The sequence below is a fragment of the Acanthisitta chloris genome, unplaced genomic scaffold (assembly GCF_000695815.1).
Source record: "Acanthisitta chloris isolate BGI_N310 unplaced genomic scaffold, ASM69581v1 scaffold37336, whole genome shotgun sequence".
Taxonomy (NCBI): domain Eukaryota; kingdom Metazoa; phylum Chordata; class Aves; order Passeriformes; family Acanthisittidae; genus Acanthisitta; species Acanthisitta chloris.
Genome location: NW_008677202.1, coordinates 1 through 1,197, shown reverse-complemented (window position 1 = coordinate 1,197; position 1,197 = coordinate 1). Strand labels below are relative to the sequence as shown.

General features: G+C 49.9%; 1 protein-coding gene across 1 annotated transcript; it reads right to left on the bottom strand.

Moving 5' to 3' along the window:
- Positions 1-617: 617 nt before the first annotated feature.
- On the bottom strand, positions 618-1,163 carry LOC103803826 (fibrinogen-like protein A). The gene has a single exon (XM_009076402.1). It carries the CDS (start codon positions 1,161-1,163, stop codon positions 618-620), a length of 546 nt encoding a protein of 181 aa, XP_009074650.1.
- Positions 1,164-1,197: the final 34 nt, after the last annotated feature.

Here is a 1,197-nt window from a genome sequence, read left to right as displayed (position 1 = left end):
AAGTGAAAGTTTTATCTTTAGTTTCTTGCTTGAATCTTATGAAAAATCTCCCCTTTGAAAACCTGTTTTTACTGCACCAGGAGCCTCAGGTTTGTTCCTGGCAGGAAACTGGCAGCAGTTGCAAAAAGTTCCCAAACAAACAAAAGACATCTGTGCAGGTTCTGAAAGTGATTTTATTCTGCAGGATGAATACAGACTGCAGCAGGGATATGATGCAGACATGGCCTGCCCTGGGCTCAGCACATCATAGGTCAGCTTAGCTAGTGATGATGGATAATCTTCTGCTCAAAGCATCTATACTCACAAAGCAAAAAGAGAATAAGACCTTGCTGGATCTGGAGGGCATTAGGTTTCTGAGCATAGTTTCCCCCCTCAAGAAGGAACATGCTTGGACACTGCAGCATCAATAAAGACTTGTTCTAATAATGATCCCCCAAAACCCACCACAGGTGAATGGCCAGAGACAGAGCAGGGAGCTTTGCTACTTTTCAGGATAAGTGGAAAGCAAAGCAGCTCTTGATATACAGGAAAAGCTCTATTCACACCCAGCTCCCCATCAGCAAATGGGCCCCAGCAGGACACTGGCCTGGCCACTTGGACTGAGGAAGGAAGGAGTGCTAGTGGTATGGAGCAGGTTTGATGAGGATGGCTGAGGCTCTGCAGTTCCCCTTGCACAGCCTGCCCCATGTGATGGCTCCCTTGACATTGAGCCGCACGGAGTAACACGCTGAGTACCACCACCCACCCCCATAGCGGGAGGCACAGTTCCCTCTGTAAGTGTCCTGGTCCCGATCCTTTGTGGAGAACTTCATGTTGTTGTGCACTTTCCTAGGATTATCTGAATCCATGGCATCCTCTGCTGTCCCTGAGTGCGCTCCCAGCCTCAGCCTGTAGCCCTGGGACTCATCATCCAGGCTGAACAGGTTGTAGTCTGCAAACCTTTTGTTGTTTGCAGCATCCCATATGATAAACCTGACCTGGTAGACTTTCTGCCTGGTGATCTGGTGGATATACTCAGTGCCCAGCCAGTACTCAGTGTGCACATTCCCAAAGCCATGCTTGTAGGTGCTCCAGGACTCGGCCCAGGTGATATCCGTGCCCTGCCGGTTCCTCTGGATCACGGTCCAGCCCCCATCTGCCTCATTCATTTCACAGTACACCATGATGGGTTGCAGTCCCATGGGCTGGATGATGTAG